This window comes from Trichechus manatus, unplaced genomic scaffold, assembly GCF_000243295.1.
Source record: "Trichechus manatus latirostris isolate Lorelei unplaced genomic scaffold, TriManLat1.0 scaffold00060, whole genome shotgun sequence".
In the NCBI taxonomy this organism is placed as follows: Eukaryota; Metazoa; Chordata; class Mammalia; order Sirenia; family Trichechidae; genus Trichechus; species Trichechus manatus.
In genome coordinates this window covers 2,832,327-2,854,654 of record NW_004443996.1, presented here as the reverse complement: position 1 = coordinate 2,854,654, position 22,328 = coordinate 2,832,327, and the positions used below count along the sequence as shown (strand labels likewise).

The 22,328-nt window shown below is 38.6% G+C and overlaps 1 protein-coding gene across 2 annotated transcripts in view; it reads right to left on the bottom strand.

Annotated features, from left to right (window-relative positions):
* CHM (CHM Rab escort protein) overlaps positions 1 to 22,328 on the bottom strand; it is a 256,180-nt gene that overhangs the window by 69,622 nt on the left and 164,230 nt on the right. For both annotated transcript variants that reach the window (XM_004378872.2, XM_023733595.1), the window contains one exon: positions 11,820 to 11,897. In XM_004378872.2, the coding sequence (XP_004378929.1) occupies positions 11,820 to 11,897 (78 nt within the window). The remainder of the gene's footprint in view (positions 1 to 11,819; positions 11,898 to 22,328) is intronic.

The window sequence follows — 22,328 nt, the reverse complement described above, 5'->3', positions numbered from 1 at the left end:
ACAAAATGGGACTAATGAGGCACAGCAGTCCAGGGACAAGGACTAGAAGGCAGAAGGGGCCAGGAAAGCTGGTGATAGGGAATCCAAGGCTGAGTAAGGACAGTCTTGACATGTCATGGGTTTGTTAACCATTGTCATAAAACAGTATGTGTACTGTTTAATGAGAAACTGTTTTGTTCTGTAAACCTTCATCTAAATTGAGAATAGCAGCACAACTCGAAGAATGTAATTGATGTCAGTGAATTGTGCATGTAGAAATTTTTGTAAGGGTGTATCTTTGGCTATGTATATTGTCACCAAAAAAAAAAGAAAGGTCAAGAAGGGAGAGGGTTGACATGTTGTGGGGTTGTTAACCAATGTCATAAAACAATAAAACAATATGTGTACTGACTGTTTAATGAGAAACTATTTGTTCTGTAAACCTTCATCTAAGGTACAATAAAAAAAAAAAGGGAAGACCAATGAGAGCACATGTGAGCATGAGGTCCCAGTCCTGAGACAGGATGCTGGTGGATAGGTTGGGGCAGGGGTGAGGCCAGTGCTGCATGTAGATGGTGATCATTCAACTTCATTGACAAAGCTTTAGAGTTGCCCATGGAGGCCAGGGACTGTGGCTTCTGAGGCAGAACCAAACCCAGTCTCTGTTCTCTAGGAGCTCAGAGACTGGGCAGAGACAGTCCAGTCCAGCCACAGTCATGGGAGAGTGGTGTTTTAGTTTCCATTGCTGTTTAACAAACACGTAGTGGCTTGAAACAATGACGGTCATTTTATTATTCTCTCTCACATTCTGGGGATTGACTGGTGTTAAAAAAAGGAAAAAAAAATTACCCCTTACTTTATATTCAAGTCCTTACAAAATATCTCCTATTACTGGTATCTCTCGGAATTATTTGATTTTGAACAAGAAAGTAGTGTTTGGGAAAGATACATTAGCCTGAGTTAAATTTAATCAACACTAGCTTTGGATGTTTACAGAGAATACTTTACAGAATAGATTTAAAGGAAAAGAGGGAAAATATTAGTATGAATTTAGTAATTATTATTGGAGATATGAATTTACAAATACCAAGTACTTGCTGTCTCTTAAAAACATTGAAAGATCACTTAAAAAAGCAATTCAATACACTGAGAATATAGTAGATATCATGAATATTATGAATACAGGACAAACTTTTTTTAAATGTCCTAATGGTACACAAATAAATAGTTATGGAATGTAATAAATTTTCCAGTGAGAGAATCATACACAGAATCCAAAGTGGCCAAGATGCACAAGAAGATGATGTTCAGTGGAAAACTGTTGTTCTAGTAATATAATAATATAATAAATAGTATCAGAACACATTTTGCTATTTCATTTATATCCCTGAAAGTGTTATGTACACAAGTTGTTTTTAAAATTTTTTTTTAACTTTTCACTGGAAATACTGGAGATTATTCAATATGTGAAATTAGCTTACACTTGGGCATATAAAATATTAAGATAATTGTCTATTTCTTAATGTTAAAGAAAAAGGTTAAGAACTTCAAATAACTCAATCAAAGCACGTCAGGCATGGAAGGAGACTTGGAGATCACTGCATAGTCCATCTACCTCAACTTACAGATAAAGTAACTGACACAGAGAAAAGTGACTTTCTCACTGTCATTCAGTGGCAGTAATGGAATTGTAGGTCTTCTAAGTTCATTTCAGGGCTACTCAATCTTTATACATACCTTAGGAGTTTTTAGATAATAATTTTTATCTTTGAGGTCTTTCTATGCAGATATAAAAGAAATATGAAACTAGCAGCAATTTGCCTTATATTTAAAACTCGTACTTGATCACTACTAGATATGGCAGGTTCATCTTGATAAGGCCTTGTAATGAATTAAGACCTAGCGACCCTAGTCAATCATGGAACACAGCTGTTGTTAGCTGCTGCAGAGTTGCCCTGACTCATAGCAACTCTATACACAATGGGATCAAACCACTGTGATCCGTAGGTTTTTTTCATTTTTCAGAAGTAGACTGCCAAGCCTTTCTTCCTAGTCTGTCTTAGTCTGGAAGCTCTGCTGAAGCCTGTTCAGCATCATAGCAACATGCAAGCCTCCACGGACAGACAATTGGTGGCTGCACTTGAGGTACATTGGCTGGGAACTGAACTCAGTCTCCTGCATGGAAGGTGAGAATTCTACCACCAAGCCTCAACTTTTTCTTACAGATCAGTGTTTCTCAGTGGCACCTAAGAAATACTTACATTAAATTCACATGAGATGTTCCTTAAAAATGAAAAATCCGAGGTAGAGCCAAGATGGTGGCTTAGTCACATGCACCATAATGTCCCCTTACCAAAGACCCAAAAAACCAAGTGAAACAGAAACAGATAACAATCCAGGAAACCTGAATATCGAAAAAGAAAGTCTAAGGACCGAACCAAATACCGACTGGAAGAAATAAGGAAAGCAGTGAAAAAGGAGTAACACAGCAGGGTGGAGCTCAGCCAGCCGCCCCAGCACACCGTGGCTAACTTAGGACAAAGCCAGCAGCAACCTTGGTTGAAGAAAACAGCAAGGCAATTTCATGACTTTCCCAAAAGGGATGGAGAACCTCTACAGACACACACAGAAAGAAGCAGAGACAGGGTGGATGCCAGGTCCAGAACCGGAGATACTCAGGAGTGGCGGCCCTTGACCTCAGGAGTGAGTGGCATGAATGAAGCGGTGGATCCACTGAGTGTTGGCGGGAGCTCTCCCACCCAGCCAGTACCTGGGCGCCGCCACCCCCTCATACTCGAGAGAGGACAGGTCCCGCTTGCTGGCTGCAGCGGACGCAAGATGCCCTGGCATCTGCGTATCCTAGCCGGAGGAACACCCCCACCACACACACACACATACCTCATCCTACTGATTAGAGACGGCAGAAGAAACCACACCCGGACCACCTTGCCTGACTGGGGGACCATAACACGAGCCTATCCTCTTCCACCTACCCCACCCAACCCTGTCCACTACTCCCCTAGCCCACCCAATGAGTAACACTAGGTGCGCCCCCATGCGTGTGCCAGCCTGATACCTACTCTCCCCTCCAAGGGCCCGGTGGAGGGCAGCAGCGGTGGGACTGTGAGAGAGCTCGCCCACCACTCCCTGCTCCCTCCTCCCATTTGGCTTGAGGTGGCATTTCTGTGTCTTTCCCTTAACCCACCCAGTGAGGGGCAGAGGACCTGTGACTGTGCGCACATCTCACCGCAGCCCCTCCCCCCCACCAACTGACACAAGGCACCACAGTGCTTGCACTCGTCAGGTGCGACTCTCTGCCTTAACCCACCCAGCAAGCGGCAGAGGAAACATGACTGTGTGCACCACCCCCAGCCGCTTCTTCCTCCCTCACCTTGCCTGATGTGAGGAAGTACCTCTGTGCACTTGTACCCACCAGATGTGACTCCATCCCTTATCCCACCCAGCGAGGGGCAGAAGAGCTGTGACTGTGTGCACATCCCTCCACAGTCCCTTCCTCCCTCCCTGACCTGACACGAGGCATTATCACTGCATGAGTATTCGCCAGGAGCGACTCCACCCCTTAACCTGCCCAGTGAGAGGCAGAGGAGACACACATTACCCTGAAGCCCCTTCCTTCCTCGCATCACCTAACACGAGGCGACACCAGTGTGTGTGCATCTGCCAGGATTGAATCCACCCCCTATCCTGCCCAGCAAGGGGCAGAGGAGCTACAACTATGTGCACATCCCCCTTGAAGCCCTTTCCTCCTTTCCCTCGCCCAGAAGGAGGTGGAGGTGGAGGGAATGTGTGAACATGCCCCCTCCCCGTCACATCCCCTACCACCACATATTCCTCCCCAACAACCAGCGAGAGGAAAGGAACACACCCCCACCACATCGGCAGCTCCACCTACAGGGGAGAACATCATTCCTGCTCCTGAGCAACCAAACTGAAGACAGAGGCCAGAGCCAAACCAACCCACCCTCAGTTGCCCCACAAGATGAGTAAACACAGACTCGAGCTCCCATACCTACTCGCCACTCCACTGGCCCAAATAAAGGTAAGGAGGGCTCCAGAATGGCCAGTCCAGTCACCAGAGCACCACTCTAGACACACCAGACAGGAATCATCAAAGCAAAACAAAAAACAAAAACAAGACCCAGAAACCAATTATACAAATAAAAAATAAATACAATAACCCCTTAACGTCCTGGAGACAACAGACAATAGGAAACCACATAAAGAAGTAGGGCGAGATAGCGCCAGCAAGTGACAAAAATAAAGAACCAGAAATCCTTGCTGAGGAAGAAAAGGTAATGGAACTTCCCAATAAGGAATTCAAAAGGATTATGTATAGTGTCCTCAAGGACACCACGGAAAATGCAGACAAAACTACAGAGAACACAGACAAAACCAAAGAATGCACAGACAAAACACTAGAAGAATTCAGGAAAACAATATAAGAATGAAATGACAAAATAAATAGACAATTGGAAACGGTATAGAAGCAGCAACTAGAAATCCAGAAGCTTAAGAAAAAAATTTCAGAAATTGACAACTCAGTGGACTGTCAGGAGTAGAACTGAAACAATGGAAGACAGGATCAGTGGAATAGAAGACCAATCCCTTGACGTTAATCTGTTCGAGGAACAATAAAAAAAGAATGAAGAAAGCCTAAGTTATGTGGGACACCATTAAGAGGAATAACTTACGTAGGACTGGAATTCCACAAGGGGACGAATCAATAAAAAGCATGGGGAGAACTGTTGAAGATATATTGACAGAAAACTTCCCTAACATCATAAAAGACAAGAAGATAACCATACAAGAAGGACAATGAACCCCATACAGGATAGATCCCAATAGAAGAACACTGAGACATCATAATCAAACTTTCCAAAACCAAAGACAAAGAATCCTGAAAGCAGCTCAGGAAAAACGAAAGATCACCAACAAAGGGGCATCAAAAACCAAAAATGAAGAAGGAAATGAAAAGACAAGCCACAAAAAAAAGTACAGAAAATTAAGTGGAATGAAAAAAGTCAACACCACCAACAAAAACATAAGAAAATTAGAGCAATAAACTCATATATATTGATAATCACAATGAATGTATATAGCCTAAATGCACCAGTAAAGAGATGGAGACTGGCAGAATGGATAAAAAAAACATAACCCATCAATATGCTGTCTACAAGAAACACACCTTAGACACAAAGATATAAACAAACTAAAACTCAAAGAATGGAAAAAAAATATATCAAGCAAATAATGACCATAAAAGAGCAGGAGTGGCAGGATTAACCTCTGATAAAATAGATGTTAAAGCAAAATCCATTATAAAAGATGAGAAAGGACATTACATAATGATTAAGAAGGTCAATCTACCAATAGGACATAACCGCAATAAATATATACGAATCCAACGACACAACTCCAAAATACATACAACAAACTCTAACAGCACTGAAAAGAGAACTAGATACTTCCACAGTAATACTAGGAGGCTTTAACACAACACTCTCGGTGAAGGACAGAACAACAAAAAAGAAACTCAACAAAGACACAGAAGATCTAAACACCACAATCAACCAACTTGACTAAATAGACATATACAGAGCACATCAACCAACAGTGGCAAAGCACACATTTTTCTCCAATTCTCATGGATCATTCTCCAGAATAGACCACATTTTAGGCTACAATGCAAGCCTCAACAAATTAAAAAACATCAAAATAATACAAAGCATCTTCTCTGACCACAGCACTATAAAAGTAGAAATCAGAAACAGGAAGAGCAAGGGAAAAAAATCTAACAAATGGAAACTAAGTGACATCCTGCTTAAAAACTACTGGGTAATAAAAGAAGTCAAAGAGAGAATTAAAAAATTCCTAGAATCAAATGAGAACGAAAACATAATACCAAAACCTTTGGACACAGAAAAAGCAATGCTTAGAGGACAATTTATAGCAATAAATGCACACACTGAAAGAGGACAAAAATTAAAACATTAACTCTACAATTTGAACAATTAGAGAGCAGCAAAAGAAGCCCACAGTTGACGGAAGAAACAAAATAATAAAAGAGCAGAAATCAATGAAACAGAACAGAAAAACAACAGAATCATCAAGACTAAAAGCTAGTTTTTTTGAAAGGATTAATAAAATTGACAAACCACTGGCCAAACTGACAAAAGAAAAACAGAAGATGCAAATAACTCGAATAAGAAATGAGATGGGTGACATTATAACAGAACCAACTGAAATAAAAAGGATCATAACAAAATACTATGAAAAATTGTATTCCAACAAATTTGAAAACCTGGAGGATATGGACAAATTTCTAGAAACACACCACCTACCTAAACCAAAACAAATTGAGGTAGAAAATTTGAACAGATCCCGAACAAAAGAAGAAATTGAAGGAGTAATTTAAAAAAAAAAAACTCCCAACAAAAAAAAGCCCTGGTACAGATGGCTTCACTGGAGAATTCTACCAAACATTCAGAGAAGAGTTGACACCAATTCTATTCAAACTATTCCAGAACCTAGAAAAGGAAGGAATACTCCCAAATTCATTCTATGAAGTCAGTATAACCCTGATACCAAAGCCAGGCAAAGACATCACTAGAAAAGAAAACTACAGATCAACATCCCTCATGAATATAGATGCAAAAATTCTCAGCAAAATACTAGCCAACAGAATACAACAGCATATCAAAGCTATAATACATCACGACCAAGTGGGATTCACAGTAGGCATGCAAGGTTGTGTAACATTAGAAAATCAATGAACATAATCCACCAAAAACATAAAATGGAAAAGAATCACATGATCATATCAATCAATGCAGAAAAGGCATGTGATAAAGTTCAATACCCATTCCTGATAAAAACTCTCAGCAAAATAGGAATAAAAGGGAAACTCCTCAACATAATAAAGAGAATTTATACAAAACCAACAGCCAACATTACCCTCAGCAGAGAGAATCTGAAAGCACTCCCCCTGAGAATGGGAACCAGACAAGGATGCCCTTTATCACCACTCTTATTCAACATTGTACTGGAAGTCCTAGTGACAGTAATAAGGCAAAAAAGGAAATAAAGGGCATCCACATTGGTAAGGAAGAAGTAAAACTATCCCAATTTGCAGATGATGATTCTATACATAGAAAATTCTAAGGACTCCACAAGAAAGCTATTTGAACCAATAGAAACATTCAGCAAAGTGGCAGGATACAAGATTAACATACAAAGATCAGTTGGATTCCTCTACATTAACAAAGACAGCTGTGAAAAGGAGATCAGGAAAACAATACTATTTACAATAGCCTCCCAAAAGACAAAATACTTAGGAATAAATCTAACCAGGAAGGTAAAAGAACTATACAAAGAAAACTACAAAACACTATTGCAAGAAACCAAAAGACACCTACATAAACAGAAAAACATATAACCATGCTCTTGGATAGGGAGACTTACCATTGTAAATGTCAATACTACCCAAAGTGATATACAGACATAATGCAATCCCAATCCAAATCCCAATAGCATTTTTCAATGAGATGGAAAAACTAATCACCAACTTTATACAGAAGGGAAAGAGGCCTCAAATAAGTAAAACCTTATTAAAAAAGAAGAACAAAGTAGAAGGCCTCAAACTACGTGATCTCAAAACCTACTATACAGCCACAGTAGTCAAAGCAGCCTGGTACTGCTACTACAACAACAGACACATAGAACAATGGAGCAGAATTGAGAACCCAGATGTAAATCTATCCACCTATGGACAGCTGATCTTCGACATAAGGACCAAAGGTTACTGAATGGGGAAGAGACAGTCTCTTCAACAAATGGGGCTGGCAAAATTGTAGGAAAAAGAAACACAATCCATACATCACACCATACACAAAAACTAACTAAAATGGATCAAAGACCTAAATATAAAGCCTAAAACTATAAAGATCATGGAAAAAAAATTAGGGACAACGCTAGGGGCCACAATACATGGCATAAATAGATTACCAAGCAGTCAGAAGAAAATAAACTAGATATATGGGACCTCCTAAAAATTAAACACTTATGCTCAATGAAAGATTTCTCCAAAACAGTAAAAAGAGAAACTACAGATTGGGACAAAATTTTTGGCTATGACATATCTGACAAGGGTCTAATTTCTAAAATTTATAGAAAACGTCAACACTTCAAAAACAAAAAAGACAAATAATCCAATTAAAAAATGAGCAAAGGAAATGAACAGACACTTCACCAAAGAAGACACATTCAGGCTGCTAACAAACATATGAAGAAATGCTCACAATCATTACCAATCAGAGAGACGCAAATCAAAACTACAATGAAATACCATCTAACCCCGACGTTACTGGCACTAATGAAGAAAAAGAAAATAACAAATGTTGGCGAGGGTGTGGGGAGACTGGAACTCTTATACACTGCTGGTGGGAATGTAAAATGGTACAACCACTATGGAAAACGGTATGGCACTTCCTCAAAAAGCTAGAAATAGAAATACTGTGATCCAGCAATCCCACTCCTAGGTATATACCCTAGAGAAATAAGAGCTGTGACATGAATAGACATATACATACCCATGTTCACCGCAGTATTACTCACAATAGCAAAAAGGTGGAAGCAACCTAAGTGCCCATCAATAGAAGAATGGATTAACAAACTGTGGTACATACACACAATGGAATATTACCCTACGATAAAGAATAATGACGAATCCGTGAAACATCTCACAACATGGATGAATCTGGAGGGAATTATGCTGAGTGAAATAAGTCAGTCACAGAAAGACAAAGACTGTATGAGACCACTTTTGTAAAGTAACAACAAAAGGTTTACACAAAGAAAAAAAAATACTCTTTGATGGTACCAGGGATGGAAGGGGCAGGGAGGGAAAATTACCAAAGAGATAGTAGACACGAGTTATTACTGGTGAAGGGAAAGGCAAATACACAATATGGGAGAAGTCAGCACAACATGACCAAGGCAAGAGATGACACTGAGAGGAATGCAGGAATAAAGGACAACTATGGTAACTACTATAGCATAGACAATCCTGCAACAATAGAATCAACAAACAATAAGCTAGGAATTGATACATAGAGGGTAAAGGAACACATTCACCAGCAGATACAGGTTCAGAGGTGGAAATTTCTAAATACATGACGGCAGGTTTTCCTCATATGTTAATATAGACAATAGTGCACACAAGTGCCACAGTCAGGGAAACCTCTTAGACATAACTAAACACCTCAGGGGATGAAGTTCCCAGGCTTGAAGGCAAAGGTCCACAGACTCGGGGGACATCTACGTCAACTGGCACAACATAGTTCTTAAAGGCAATGTTCTACATCCTACTTTGGTGAGTAGTGTCTGGGATCTTAGAAGTTTGCAAGCAGCATCTAAGATTAAACTGTCAGTTTCTTCTAGTCCAGAGCAAAGGAGAATGGAAAAAACTAAAGACTGAAGGGAGCAGTTAGTCCAAAGGACTAACGGACTATATGAACCACAGCCTACACAACCCTGAGACCAGAAGAACTAGATGGCACCAGCTACCACCACTGACTGCTATGACTGAGAATACAACAGAAGGTCCCAAACAGAGTGGGGGAAAATGTAGAAGAAATTGTCAAATTCACAAAAAAGACCAGACTTACTGGTCTGACAGACTGGAGGAACCTCTAAGACTATGGCCCCCGGACACCTTTCTAAGACTTGAAGCCACTCCCACAGTTCACCTTTCAGCCAGATTAAGGCAGGCCTATAAGACAAACAATAACATACGTGAGGAAAGTGCTTCTTAGATCAATCAAGTATATGAGGTCAAATGGGCAACACCTGCCTAGGAACAAAGATGAGAAGGCAAGAGGGATACAAGAACTGGATGAATGGACCCAGTACACCTGGCGTGGAAAGGCAAAGGAGGAGAGTGCTGACACAATGAAAGACTGCAGCCAGTGCCATGAAACACTTTGTGTATAAGTTCTTGAATGAGAAACTAATTTGTTCTTGTAAACTTTCACCTAAATCACAATTAGAAAAAAAGAAAAACTGTTGTCCCTACTCTAAGCATATTACCCAATCTGACTCTTTAAGAGGCAGGCCCAGAAATTTGCATTTTGTTTGTAAGTTTACCTGGTGATTCTTAGGCACGTTAAAGTTGGAAAACTACCAGTCTAGAAGTTTTTTGGTTCTCAGACCCTTATGCCTCAGCTATTGTTGCAACTTGAACTTGAACCTGCAGCAGATCATGAAGAAGAGTTCCTTTGTTCAGAGAATGTAATTAAAAACGAAGTCAAAGGTAAGGTAAATGTAGCCTTTACTTCAATAAATAGTATTACTGTACTAGTCTATTCGTGTTTTAAAAAAAAAAAAAAACACCAAAAACATGAACCATGCAAATTCCTCATGTCACTGAGAGTAACATGTGAGACTGGAATGGGACCCAAAAGGGTAAAAGGATCTAAGTGAATAAGCACCAAACAAGCAATTTATTATCTGGCTTTCAGTCATGGGAACATACTCTTGCTTCAAAATGAATGCATAAAGAAAAACAACTCTAGGAGTCATAAAGACAACTATTCCTTCATGAACCTCTACAGAGTTTTCATGAGCCAAGATACGAATATCCTGGGACTTTAGGGATAGATTTTTCACAGTAGATTATTATTTTTCATTTATGTAGTATCTTTCTGTTAAAGTGCAAAAAGTACTTTACAAGCCTTTAAAGTATGTGTCAATTGTGCTTCTGAAGCAAATTCACTGTTTATTGAATATTACATGCTTCTTGAGTTGTGAGATTTTTCTTTTAAAATACTAGTTATTATGCTATAAACTAGTATATAAGAAACTAATAGACATTTGATACCACTAAACTATATAAAACTACTGCAAAATGAAAGGAACAGCTTACAATTTATAATGTTTAAGCTTCTGGTTCAAGATATTAAAGGTATTTTATGACCTGAACGATACTATTTCTTTATATTCCCCTAAAAACAGTCATCTAAGACATATAGGTCAGTAGATGCTTAAGAACACGTAAGAAAAAAAACACATAGAAATTTAAACAGTTCCCGAAACTTGATCCAGCTGACCCCTTTCAGCTCAATGTAAAACCTACAAATTGTGGAATAATATTTTATTTAGTATATTTCAGACAAGTGCATATATTAATAACTAGGAAATCCTAGAAAAATACAATGGAAAGATAAAAACACACCGATGTTCAGTTTTGTTTTGTTTTGTTTTTTAAAGTGGGTAAATTCTTATTTCAATCCTAAATCAGCCTACAGGCCTGATACCATAGTAAAATAATTTATCCTCAGATAAGAGGGCAGCATAGTTTATGACAACAATCTACCTAAAATCTCGTTAGAGTCTTTTCTCTTGGAATGACATGCATTATCAGCAGAGATTAATCTGATGAGTCTTTAGGTGAGCTTCATTTTTAAAAATGTAATAACAGAGGGCTTTGTTGTCATCTGATGAAAATCAATTAGAGGAAGTAAGGCCACAAGGAAAACCAACATCACTCATCACCAACCCCAGGCAGTTGCAATGATTTGTCTTCCAAGCTTGGATGATCAGGAGCTATAGTCATATTGCAGGGAAATTAATTTAGTTTCTATATTCTGAACTCACTTTCCTTGTTCTGGAGGACCTAAACACAAATTACTTTTAATCAAGGTTGATATGTTATTAATACCAAGGTACATCTTTGAAAAATCATATATGTTTTTAATTGACTTTAGCATTTTTCACCTGTGTTTGGGGTTTAACAATAGGAAGGTTACGTATATCATCCTTACTTTCTGGAGTCTTTGTCCACTACAAGGCACTGTACTGAATGATGAAGACAATATATTCCACCAAACACGGCACACATCCTAGAAAGAGAATAAGAAAATAAATATTAGGGTAAATTGGTATGTTGAAAATTAAGGTAATATTATTTTCTGTGAAGTAACTTATGTTTAATAATTGGTCTTACAGAAAAAGGACTCTGATAGTAATATATTATTTTCTCTATCATGGCATTAAGAATCCCTCAGAGGTTAAGATTAGTTCTATTTTGACCCTGCAGAGCTGCAGTTGTTGATCATACAATGTTGAAGCCTAGAATTGTGACCAAGCCAAAAGTAACCGTAATCAATGATTAGGTATCCCCTCCAAATTAGCTACCGACTACCCACAGTACATAAGAGTACAAATAGCCTCCAGAAGTGATGGATGAGACACCCAACAGAAGTCACCATAGAAAAGTGTTAAGGAGGAATCAAGCAGGGAAGACTCTGGGAGACCCCAGTAGATTTTGCTTATCATAAAACTACCTCTAGGAGCCAACACTAAACTGGGAACTGAAAGCCAGCGCAGTAACACATGAATTAATGCTGCAGAAGCTCTAAGGAGTTTGCCAATCTCTGTAATCTAAGAGCTTGAATTTTAATGCCAACATGGGGACGGGAGAGGGCTTGGGATCCAAACGAGGCAGGGAATAGAAAATGAGATATTCTCTCATAACATCTGGATCCTTAAAGGGTTACATACACACTCAGTGAAAGGGCTCTCTAGGGAAAAAAATCACTTACTAAAAGAGAGAGAAAATAAAGATGTCTGTCTTTATCTTAAGCCCTGGGTGGAGGAAGATTACACCTTAGTATTTGTAACTAGTGGTCTGCTCTTATAACGGTGGGGGGTTTGACATTATACTACAACATGATCCAAGAAACATCTAACCAATAAAATATCATGAACAGTGACTCTAGTTCAGCGGCACCCCAGGGGAGTTGATGAAAGCAATTGCTAAAGCTCTCTGATGGGATATGACCTCAACTCAGGCCACATGAGATTGCCACAGATACAGTCTCCTGAATGACAGTGACACAACAGACAGCAGGATTAGACTACCAAGATCTTTATTCAGATAACAGAACTACCAGCAAGAGATTATATGTTTAAAAGGGATGAATCTAAAAGATAAGAAAAGGTATAGGACTAATAGTCTACATGAACTATGGCCTCATCTCACTGAGACCAGAACTAGATGGTACCCAACTACCACTAACAACTGTTCTGATCAGGGCCACAATAGATGGATCCTGATCGAAGGGGGAAAAATGTGGAACAGAATTCAAATTCTTAAAAAGTCCAGACTTACTGGATCAATTGAGACACAGAGGACTCCCTGAGACTATTGTCCTGAGATAATCTTTAAACCTTGAACTGAAACTATTCCAAGGACATCTTTTAGCTAAATAATGAATTGGCTCATATGATAAAGACTATTACCCATGAGTACTGGACACCTTTAAAAAATCATCTATATGAGACCAAATGGTCAACAATTACTCTAAAACAAAGATGAAATGGTAAGGGGACAGCAAACCCAGATTACTGGAAATGAAACATCCAGAATGGAAATAATGAGAATGTTGACACATTGTGAAAAATGTCACCAATGTCACTGAATAATTTGTATAGTAATTGTTAACTAGGAACCTAATTTGCTGTGCAAACTTTCACCAAAACACAATGAAATATTTAAAAAAAAATAAGAAAAGGATAATGAAAACCAAGAAAGAAGATGCAGTAGCCTGAATAGTGCCCCCCGCAAAGATGTCCACATCCTAATCCTCAGTATCTGTGAACATGTTACATCACATGGCAAAAAGGACTTTGCAGATGTGATTAAGTTAAGAATCTTGAGATGGCAAGATTATACTGCATTATCCAGGTGGTTCCAATGTAATCACAAAGGTCTGTATAAAAAAGGGGACAGGAGGGTCAAAGTCAGAGAAGGAGATGGAAGACAGAAGCAGAGGCCAGAGTGATGCCATTGCTGGAAGAGGGCCACAAGCCAAGGAATACAAGCAGCCTCTAGAAGCTGGAAAGCCAAGGGACAGATTCTCCCCAAGAGTCTTCAAAAGGAAGGCAGCTTTGCCCACACATTTTAGATTTCTGACCTATAGGACTATAAAATAATAAATGTGTGTTGTTTTAAACCACTATATGGTAATTTGCTAAGGCAGCAATAAGAAATAAATACAAAGAACTCATGCATATATGGAAATGATGATGATAGAGTTGGCATTACAAACCAGTGAGATAAGAATGAACCATTAAAAAAATGGTTTGCAGACAATAGGTTAATCATAGGGGAAAATAATTACATCCCTGCTTTACACCATATTCAAGTCAATTTCAGGTAGATAAAAGACAAAATTTTTAGAAGAAAATACAGGAGAATATATTTATGAGCTCAGGTAAAGAAAGATTTCTTAAATAAGATGGAAAAAGCAAGCATTATAAAGTTAAAGAGTGAAAAAATGGAGTATTTTAAGATTACAAATATCTGGACGACAAAAGAAAGAGAAAAAACAAGCCATGGAATGGGAAAGATCTGCAAATATCTTTCAAATTTTTTTTTTTAATTAAAAAAGGCAAAATGCCCAACAGAATATGGGCAAAAAGTATATAAACAGACAAAAAAGAGGAAACCCAAATGGCTAATCAACATTTGAAAAGATATTCAATCTCACTAATAATCAAGGAAATACAAATGAAAGCATCAGATAAATGTTCCCACATTCAGGGAATGTGTTCCACAAAGGGAATGGCTATTTGCTGCAGATAAACAAACAAACCCACACTGCCTTTGAGTAGAGATGGAAAACATCAGTTTGAAGTTGAGAGGCAGTAGTGGCTCAGTGGTAGAATTCTTGCCTTCCATGTGGGAGACCTAGGTTCAATTCCTGAACAATGCACACCCATCTGTCCTGAGTCCATGGGGGGCACAGATGGTAAAGCGCTCAACTACTAGTTGAAAGATTCGAACCCACCTCTGAAGACAGGCTTGGTTATCTGCTTGTGAAAGGTCATAGCCTTGAAAACCCTAAGGAGCAGTTCCACTCTGCATACATGGGTCACTATGAGTCGGAATTGACTCAACAGCAACTAACAACATGATGCTGAACAGGTTTCAGTGGAGCTTCCAGAATAAGACAGACTAGGAAGAACGGTCTAGAGATTTACTTCCGAAAAATCAGCCAACGAAAACCCTATGGATCACAATGGTCCGATCCGCAACCCATCATGGGTATGGCACAGATCACGCAGCCATTCATTCCCTTGTGCACAGGGTTGCCATGAGTCAGCCACCAAGTCAATGGCAGCTAACAACAACAGTAAAGTTGAAGATGTACACACCTGTTGTTAGTTGCTGTCCAGCTGATTGCGACTCAAGGCGACCTCACTGTGTGCAGAGTAGAACTGCTTCATAGGGTTTTCTACGGTACAGCAATTCCACTGTACAGATGTTAGAAAAACTCTCATACATGTTGCTGCATTGTTTTTAGGCAGCATTCTGGTTTCATATCCCAGCTCTGCCACCTATTAGTTGCATGATCTTGAATAAGATATTTAGCCTCTCTGTACCTTGGTTTCCTCATTTATAGAATGAGAATGTGGAGCCCTGGTTGCTCAGTGGTTAAGAGCTCTGTTGCTAACAAAAAGGTCAGCAGTTCGAATCCATCAGCTGCTCCTTGGAAACCCTATGGGGCAGTTTTACTGTTCTATAGGGTTGCTATGAGTCAGAATCGACTCGACAGCAACTATTTGGCTTTTATGGATTTGGTACCTTACTTTCGTCATTTATAGAAAGAGAATATGTCAATTTATCTCATATAGGATTCTTTTACGGATTATATGAGTTCATATCTGTAAAGTATTAGAACAGTACCTGGCACATAGTATGTATTAAATAAGTGTTAATTAGATAAATAAAATAAGTACTATTTTATAAACATCACACACAATTCAAATGTCCATCAAGAGGAGAATGGATAAAGAAAATGTGTTATACTAATACAATGAAATACTATGTTCTTGTTGTTAGGTGCCGTCAAGTTGGTTACAACTCATAGCAAACCCATGTACAAAAGAACGAAACACTGCCTGGTCCTGCGCCATCCTCATGATCGTTGTCATGCTTGAGCCCATTGTTGCAGCCACTGTTTCAGTCCATCTCATTGAGTGTCTTCCTCTTTTTCACTGACCCTCTACTTTACCAAGCATGATGTCCTTCTCCAGGGACTGGTCCCTCCTGATAATGTGTGCAAAGTATGGGAAGCCATCCTCGCTTCTAAGGAGTATTCTGGCAGTACTTCTTCCAAGACAGATCTGTTCGTTCTTTTGGCAGTCCATGATATATTCAATATTCTTCACCAACATCATAATTCAAATGCGTCAATTTTACCTCAGTTTTTCTCAATCATTGTCCAGCTTTCACATGCATATGAGGTGACTGAAAACACCATACCTCGGGTCAGGTGCACCCTAGCCCTTAAAGTGACATCGTTGCTTTTTAACACTTTAAAGAGGTCTTTTGCAGTGGATTTGCCCAATACAATGCATCTTTTGATTTCTTGACTGCTGCTTCCATGGGTGTTGATTGTGGATCCAAGTAAAATGAAATCCTTGACAAATTCAAACTTTTCTCCATTTATCATGATGTTGCTTATTGGTCCAGTCTGTTTTTGAGGATTTTTGTTTTTTGAGGTGTAATCCATACTGAAGGCTGTAGTCTTTGATCTTCATCGGTAAGTGATTCAAGTCCTCTTCACTTTCAGCAAGCAAGGTTGTGTTATCTGCATAGCGCAGGTTGTTAATGAGTCTTCCTCCAATCCTGATGCCACGTTCTTATTCATATAGTCCAGCTTCTCAGATTATTTGCTCAGCATATAGACTGAATATGTATGGTGAAAGGATACAACCTGGATGCACACCCTTCCTGACTTCAAGCCACGCAGTATCCCCTTGTTCTGTTCAAATGACTGCCTCTGATCTCTATGTACAGGTTCCTCGTGAGCACAATTAAGTGTCTGGAATTCCCATTCTTCGCAATGTTATCCATAATTTGTTATTATCCACACAGTCAAATGCCTTTGCATAGTCAATATAACACAGATAAACATCTTTCTGGTATTCTCTGCTTTCAGCCAGGATCCATTGGATATCAGCAAGGATATCCCTCGTTCCACGTCCTCTTCTAAATCCAGCTTGAATTTCTGGAAGTTCCCTGTCAATGAACTGCTGCAGTCACTTTTGAATGATCTTCAGCAAAATTTTACTTGTATGTGATATTAATGATATTGTTCGATCATTTCCTTATTCTGTTGGATCACCTTTCTTTGGAATGGGCACAAGTATGGATCTCTTCCAGTCAGTTGGCCATGTAGCTGTCTTCCAAATTTCTTGGCATAGATGAGCGAGCATTTCCAGCACTGCATCCCTTTGTTGAAACATCTCAGTCGGTATTCTGTCAATTCCTGGAGCCTTGTTTTTCGCCAATGTCTTCAGTGCAGCTTGGACTTCTTCCTTCAGTACCATCGGTTCTTGTTCACAGGCTGCCTCTTGAAATGACTGAATGTCCACCAATTCTTTTTGATACAGTGACTGTATTTCTCCCATCTTCTTTTGATGCTTCCTGTGTCGTTCAGTATTTTGCCCATAGATTCCTTCAATATTGTAACTCAAGGCTTGAATATTTTCTTTAGTTCTTTCAGCTTCAGAAATGCCAAGTGTATTCTTCCCTTTTGGTTTTCTAACTCCAGGTCTTTGTACATGTCATTATAATAATTTACTTTGTCTTCTTGAGCCGTTCTTTGAAATCTTCTGTTCAGCTCTTTTACTTCATCATTTCTTCCATTCGATTTAGCTCTACGTTCAAGTTTTAGAGTCTCTTCTGACATTCATTTTGGCCTTTATTTTCTTTCCTGTCTTTTTAATGACCTCTTGCTTTCTTCATATATGATGTCCTTGATGTCATTCCACAACTCGTCTGGTCTTCGGTCATTAGTGTTCAACACGTCAAATCTATTCTTGAGACAGTCTCTAAATTCAGGTAGGATATACTCAAGGTCGTACTTTGGCTCTCGTGGACTTGTTCTAATTTCCTTTAGCTTCAACTTGAACTTGCACAGGAGCACTTGATGGTCTGTTCCACAGTCGGCCCCCCTGGCCTTGCTCTGAATGATGATATTGAGCTTTTCCATCGTGTCTTTCCACAAACATAGTCAATTTGATTCCTGTGTATTCCATCTGGTGAAGTCTATGTGTATAGTCGTCATTTATGTTGTTGAAAAAAGTTACTTGCAGTGAAGAAGTTGTTGGTCTTGCAAAATTCTATCATGTGATCTCTGGCATTGTTTCTTTCACCAAGGCCATATTTTCCAACTACAGATCCTTCTTCTTTGTTTCCAATTTTTGCATTCCAATCACCAGTAATTATCAATGCATCTTGATTGCATGTTTGATCAATTTCAGACTGCAGATGTTGGTAAAAATCTTCCATTTCTTTCTCTTTGGCCTTAGTGGTTGGTGTGTAAATCTGAATAACAGTCATATTAACCAGTCTTCTGAAATACTATAGACTAACTTAAATTAATGAACTACAACCCCATCTATCAACATTGGTAAAAGTCTAAAAACATAAAAATTGAGTGATAATAGCAAGTTGTGTATAAATACTTCCAGAGTGATATCACGTATAAAAAGTTTCAAAATTTCATATGCTAAATAATACTATGTATTATTTAAGGATATCTATATCTCTCTATCCATCTATCTATATCTAATAAAAGTATACACACAAACATTTAAGGGAATTATAAACACCAAATTCATGATAAGTTACCTCTGAGAAGGGAAGAAAAGGGGCTAGTAGGAAGCAGAAGGCTTCAATTGCTTAGTTTCTTTTAAAAATATATTTAAAGCAAATATAGTAAAATGTTAAGATTTGACAAATGTTGAATGGGTATGTGTTCTCTCTTTCTCTCTCTCTCTCACACACACACACACACACACACACACACACACAGCATTACAGAAAGTTTGATCTTGTGGTATCAAGTTACCTTTAGGGAAAAACAATTTTCAAATGTTTTTTACGTATTTCAAGAAAAACAAAGGAATCAAGTTTAGAACGAGTTAGAAGTTGTATAAGTTGAAAAAATTATAAATAATTATGCCATAGACTATTACAATATTATCAAAATCATGAGAAATCCACTTTAAAATTAAATGTAATTTTCTATAAAGGCCTTCTTTCATTATATATTATCTCCTTTTATTAACACACTACTACTTTAGTATACAATACTATCTAGTATGATTTTGATTGAAAATTAATTTTTATGAATTTTTTTAGTCTAAATGGGGCTTCTGAAAAATACATTTAAATATCAAATGCAATGGAAGCATCTATAACTATTTTAGTAAGTCATTAAAAAAACTGCTTGGCTTTCAACAATATAATTTGTTAACAGTGGACATATACTATATAAAAGAAAGAGAAGAAGGTAAAGAATGTTAAGAACTGGTTTGTGTAGATAATGAGGAAAAGCATAGAGGACGAGGTTCAATAAAGAAACATTGTCATAATAATCCAACCAAATTTCCTCTTAATTTTAAATGAGAACAAAGGAAGTATTCTGTGATCTTAGAAAAATTACTTGATATCTACTACAAATGTATGCAACTGCAAAAGTGCACAGCTGCATGTGCATATATGTTTTTCATACTGCTTCTCATTTGTTTTTTTCCCCATACCAGTCTTGCTTGTTAGAAAGGAGATATGTGTTGCTCACAATGGTGACATCCGTTCTATCTTTCACCTCTATGGTTTTCTCATGTACCTTATGCCCAAGTGACAAAACACAGTGGTCTGTAAGTTGGGGGTAAAATGAAGGTATTGATGAAGACTCCTCCATGTGCTATTCTTACCAGTCATTCTCATACCTATGGTCTTTTTTTTCTTTTTAATTATTGGTTAGGGGAGCTACTTGGTGGTAACGAGCAATTGAGGAAAAACTGTCGTAAGTAAGTAAGAAGCACACTAGCAAGAAGTTCTTAGGAGCTATATTAAAAAATCAAATGGCAGTCATTTACATGAGAAATGGGAAAATAATTGCTGGCTATACACAAGTCTTTGGGGCACACAACCAATAATAACAACAATAAAAAATTATCACAGCTAGCACTGATTTCTTACTACGTGCCAGGTGGTTTACACGTATTAACACGTCATATCCTACAACAACCCTATGAGGTACGGACTATTACTGTCCTCATTTTGAAGATTTGGAAACTAAGGCAGAGAGGTTAAGTGATTTGCTCAAGGTATCAGAGCTAGTAAATCTGTGTTGCTGTAATAAAAATCCAGGTGATTTGGTTCCAGAGGCTTCTCTATTAACCATCACCCTAAACTGCCTCATTGTCAGTAACATTTGTTTTTTGGCATTATGAAGGAAAGTTATATAGAGTCAGTCAGTCAAAGTTAGTTGTAGAGTTTCTAATTCTTGTCAACTTGCAAAGATTATTACAATAAAACCCTAGGAGTTTCTACAGTCTAAGAAAAGCTCAAATGGTAGAAAATCACATAAGTAAAGGCAGGAGCAGCAGCAGGAACAGTAATAATATAATACTGATAAAGAGTGACTATACTACTTACTGATACCTTCCTATGTGCCTGGTACTGTGCTAAGCAATTTACATTCATTCTCTCATTTAATGTATATAATACCCCTATGAGATATTATCCCCATGTTTTATCCTCAGAAACTGTTAATTGTCCAAGACAATACATTAAGTAGCAAAATCTCAATACAAATCTAAGGCAAAAGGACTTTTTTAAAGCCCTTACTCTTAACCTCTCAATCTCTACAGAGTCCCGTCTCCCCAACCTATATGTTTATGTTCTATCTGTACATGTTAAATGGATTATGGGTGACTTCATTTTAGAGAGAACATAAGCTCAGTCTTTAGAGTACCCAGAAAATTATGAACACTTTGCAGTAAACATTTTAAAAATGATTTATACTGTTGAATGGAACTTTTGCTTTGTCAGTTTAAATTTAAGTTGGGCTGTCACTGATGTTGTGTGCTGTCTAGCTGATTCCGACTCATAGCGACTCTATAGGACAGAGTAGAACTGCCCCATAGCGTTTTCTAGGCTGTGATCTTTACAGGAGCAGATCGCCAGGTCTTTCTCCTATAGAGCAGCCAGGTGGGTTCGAATCGCTGACCTTTCATTTAGCAGCTAAGCACTTAACCACTGCACCACCAGGGCTCCTTCTTACTTATACTACTATTCCTTTTTGTCTTTCCTGGTATCTTTCCTCTAACAGGAAGTAGTGGAGAGCTGAGTAGTTGTACAGTTGGGTCAAAAGTTAATGCTGCATTTTTCCTGTAGTTGGGTCTGTCTCCTAGGAATGCAAAATTGGGCAGCCTGTGAGTCACAGCATCATCTTCCCCCAAGATGTCCTCTAAGACTTGAGCTATTGTCATACAACTTGGCACAGACTTCCTATTGGCCCAGAATGAAATGTTTTCTCAAGAGCAGGAGCTGAATAATATGTAATAACTCCTGCAGCCTCGGGGAATAGTTAGGTTCATAAAAATCCCAGGCCAGGGCTTATCCTTTGCTAGAAGCCCTTGGGATTCATATTCTGTGAGGTTTTACTCTATTCACCAAACCACCAAAGAAAACTGCAATCGAGTACTCCAGTACAAGATGACCTTGTTCACAGCGATACAGTATGGCCAACATGGTAAGCCCTACCTGATGTTGGTCATGGTGTTAGAATCTAAGGGAACATCTTGGGCAAGCAGGATCAGCAGAACAAAAACTACCAGGTCACTAGAAGTCATGTGCATAATCTCAGTCATGATGTGCAAGTAGCAGACATCAGTCCTTGAAGGTGGTTGTGAAATGAATTGTGGACAGTCTAATTATGGAGTTGGACTGCCTAGGTTCCGAGCCCAGTCCTCCAACTTACTAGCTGTGTGACTGTGCTTCAGTTCTCAAGACTATAAAATGTGAATAATAATACCTATTACATAGGTTTGTTGCGTGGAGTAAATTAGGTAATAAAGTGCTTTTTCTGTGCCTGGTACATTGCAAATGTTCAATAGATTGTAGCTTTTATTAGCTATCACCTTCTGTAGCACAGGGGACAATGATGACACATTGTACCACCCATGTGAGGTTTATAAGGCTACATTGCTCTTACTGAAAATGGGGAGAGGGTATGAGAATATGCCTTCAGCTGTTCAAGGATCGTTAAGTTTCTTCTAATACAATTTGAGCAACTTGGGCACCTGATCAATTCAACCACCTTCCCTGGAGGAACCTGTGACATTTCTAAGAGAACTCAATGCTGACAAGGACAAGCACTGAGATTTACTACTTCATTCTCAAATATTTATGATATTAGGCCTACTTTATACCAGATATGGAGCCCTGGTGGCACAGTGGTTAA